This window comes from Nematolebias whitei, chromosome 19 (assembly GCF_014905685.2).
Source record: "Nematolebias whitei isolate Nwh7 chromosome 19, NemWhi1, whole genome shotgun sequence".
Taxonomy (NCBI): Eukaryota; Metazoa; Chordata; class Actinopteri; order Cyprinodontiformes; family Rivulidae; genus Nematolebias; species Nematolebias whitei.
Genome location: NC_056516.1, coordinates 33,770,672 through 33,774,253, shown reverse-complemented (window position 1 = coordinate 33,774,253; position 3,582 = coordinate 33,770,672). Strand labels below are relative to the sequence as shown.

The following is a 3,582-nucleotide window of genomic DNA, read 5'->3' as shown; positions in this document are numbered from 1 at the left end:
CTAAAACTTTTTTCACACAGATCACAAGAAAATGGTTTCTGTCCTGTGTGGATATTCTTGTGTCTGTTTAAATGTATCTTATTATTGAACCGTTGCCCACAAACATCACAACCAAATGGCTTCAGTACATTTTTGTTGTGGACCCTGTTCACAATTGACTCAGAGACACTTTTGGGTGAAGACTCCCGGGCTTCATCAGTGCGTTCAGTTTTTAACCCAAAATCTGATAAAAGTTTCAGCTGAGACTCAGGAATGTTCACATCATTATCTTCTTCATCATCTTCACTAACTTCAGTTTCTGAAATATCAGAATCTCTATAAGCATTTAGATCTGGGATTTTTGTATCTTTTTCTCCTTCACCAGTTGATAATTCTTCGTGGTCACCTGAGCTGCTGGTTGGAAGATCACCGACTTCAACTTGGTGTTGATGAAGCTGTGAGAACAGAGGTTTCTCTTCATCATCCTCACTCTTAAAATGAACTGCAGTTAATGAAAAGCTCGTGACATCCGTCTCCTCCTTCATACTGAGCTGCTCTCCTCCCAAAATGGTCCACGGTTCCTCCTCTTCCTCTTTTATGTGGAGACAATTTGTGTCCTGCTGGTCCACATCAGGCCACTGTTCTTCAGGAGCTTCTTCTTTAACCAGCACTGACTTCTGATCATCTGCAGGAACCACTGGAACACATGTAAAATACAGTAAGGAGAACTGTAGCTTTATATTCACACATACATGATTTGTTTTACTGCTCAGATCAGAGTTATTTTTCCTCCTCCAAACAGGTTCCAGTGATAACCAGAGCCAAAGAGTGCTTAGCCCCAGCTCTTTCCTTTTACAACACTTTAAGCTGTGGCTTTAACACCCCACCAACTCAGTACAAACTGTTTAAATGTGTTTTTATCTTTTAACAAAAACGTTTCAAGTGTTTAACCAGGCTGGTGCTAAAGATGGTTCCTAAACAGTTCTTTAAAAATAAAGTTAAGAAACAAGAAAAGGCGGTGCCTCAACACCCTCTCCTTCCTCCCAAGATGCCTACATTCTACTTCACACCCGCCTCCAGGAGAGTGGAAATAATACCCTGTTTTGCATGTAGTGATCAATGATTTCAAATATTTGTGTGGTAATTTGGGGTTTCAATTGTTAGCTTTTATTTAGTAAATTTAAAAATGTAACTATTTCAATCAACCTTTATTTATACAGGTAAATCCCATTGAGCCTCGAGGACTCATTTACAAGAGAGACCTGAAAATTAAAAAATTTAGTTGAGCAATGGTCTTTAAAATCAGCACATTAGGGTTTGTAACCTCTCATACAATATTTAATCTGTTTGCAAGCTCAGCTATAAACAGAGTTACACATGTCCTTTCCAGGAAGCTAAATTCATTAACTACCAGAAAGCTCAGACTGTAACATAATCACGTTCAACAGAAAGAATAAAAAGATACAAACCTATTATATGCAGTTGATCGTTGGAACTGAAAACTGCATCTATGATTTGGCTTCCTCCAGCTGTTTCCTGTTCAAGAGCATCTCTACTTCCAAGGAAAACCTCCATTTCTTCTTCCTCTGCATCCAGGTGCTGCTGGACCTGCTGTCTCCACATCTGTTAGCTTTCGTTCATCACTATTTACCTTCAACATTAACCGAGTAGTTACAGCTGAATAGAACTCAAAATTAAACTAATGTCACCAGAAGTCGAGAGAAAAGAGTTTTAATTCGGCGTTACCTAACATGGAGAACACAATGAACGTACGAACAGAACAGCTTCCGGTGCTTGGAGGAAATTACTTCCATTATCATCAGCTAACCTTCAAAATAAGAGCTCGAAGGGAACTGTTCTTCCGCACTACATTCGGCCCCAGAGCTGTTTGCGGTTTTTTTATGCTTTAGGATACTTGTTTTTTTTTTAATCACTTATATTCTTTTGTTTGTAAAATATGTTTTCATAATTTTATAAATGATATCAGTCATATAGGAAGTAAGAAGTGGGGATGGGGGCTTTGAGGAAAAGAGGTTGGGAGGCAGACTGAGGAGTGAGTGGAGAGTGACAGAAAACACACAGTCAAAAACATCTGGAACAGAATGAAAAGTACAATAAGCAGAAAAGGAAAATAAACAAATATAAAGAAAACAGACACAGGGACAGACCCTGTCAACGCTGTATTAAATATAAATCATAAATGTAAGCTCATGCAGTTGTGAATGTTTAAATGTGTAAAAACACACAGAGGAGTCATTTTTCTGACAACACACGTACATTTTTCCCTAGTTTAGAACATATATTGTTATTATTACTATTGGTGAAAGTTAGGAATACTTTCAGAAGCAGCTGGCACTGTCAAAAGGTCCACTATCATCAGAAAAGCCTTTAAAACAGCAGGTTGTGATTTGCACAGAGTCACAGAAGCATCTTTTGAGTGTTCTCTTTTAATCGCTAAGGCTAAAAAGCCGCACAATATTGGAGAACAACTTCTGAAACCCACCTGCCTGAAAATGGTGGAGTTGATGTGTGGGGCTCATGCAGTGGATAAAGTGAAAACTGTCCCGCTCTCTAACAACACTGTCAAGGACAAAATAGATAAAATGGCTGAAAAATGCAAAAATCAGCTGCATGATAGGATCAGGAAGATATCTTGACAAAACTACAACTTGTTGTTGTTGTTGTTGTTGTTAAGCACTTTGATAACAGGTTCTGTTTTAAATGTGCTCTATAAATAAAGTTGACTTGACTTGACTACAATTTTTATTTTTTAAGTCTGTTTTTAAGATTACTCTGTTGTAAGTTTTTAAAGTAAAGTTATATGAGTAATTCTCAAAACAGTGTTCTTATAACAAAGTCCATGCTCAATAATCCAGGTATACAATCCAACATTTTTCAGTCAGATCATCTGGACAGTTTCTTTATTTTTTTGTGCTGAAATGTTTCGCCTTCGGTCCGGAAGGCTTCATCAGTCAAGGAAACACAACAAAACTGATTCTTCCCCCAACAGCTTACTCCAAAGTGGAGTTCTTATAGTTTTTCTTATAGTTGTTATTTCTCTTGTACAACTACCAGTTTATACCTTTTACAAATAAAAGTTTGTAACTATTTACTTTATTCAAAAAAGTTCAATCTGGTCCTCTGGACATTCAAAAAAACAAAAAACAAAACAAAGCAAAAAAATCTAGAAATGTTTCGTCTCTCATCCAAGAGACTTCCTCAGTCTGAGGTGCTGTTTTCAGCTCAGTCTCTTAAATAGCACCTTCTCAGAGTGGATCAACCAGTTTTGCTGCTGACAACCAAAACCAGCTGATCACATGCTCAAGAAGGACCATCAGCCTAACAATGGATCATTAGCACACTGATGGCTGTTTACTACTCACAGAGGGCTGAGTGATACTAGCAATCACAGCATTGTAAGAGGGGGACAATTGAACCCGGAGGCCTCCACCCCTGTTTAATGATGGATGATTTCTTTTCACAAAGATGGCCTCCTTTACTCCTCTCTCAAACCATCGTTCCTCTCTGTCCAGGATGTGAACATCTTCATCCTTGAAAGAGTGACCGCTGGCCTGGAGATGAGTGTAGACCGCAGAATCCTGG

At 38.3% G+C, this 3,582-nt stretch overlaps 1 protein-coding gene across 1 annotated transcript; it reads right to left on the bottom strand.

Moving 5' to 3' along the window:
* Positions 1-1,715, bottom strand: LOC119425508. The gene is made up of 3 exons (XM_037693037.1): positions 1,449-1,715; positions 129-676; positions 1-6 (listed from the first exon to the last, which is right to left on the bottom strand). Exons 1-3 carry the CDS (start codon positions 1,600-1,602, stop codon positions 1-3), a joined length of 708 nt encoding a protein of 235 aa, XP_037548965.1. The 5' UTR covers positions 1,603-1,715.
* Between the last annotated feature and the right edge of the window lie 1,867 nt (positions 1,716-3,582).

Bases quoted from the DNA above. Each gene is read 5' to 3' on its own strand.
- LOC119425508 (XM_037693037.1), bottom strand. From the start codon at position 1,602: ATGTGGAGACAGCAGGTCCAGCAGCACCTGGATGCAGAGGAAGAAGAA. The intron at 677-1,448 runs GTTTGTATCTTT...CATGTGTTCCAG, and splicing joins CGATCAACTGCATATAATAG to TGGTTCCTGCAGATGATCAG.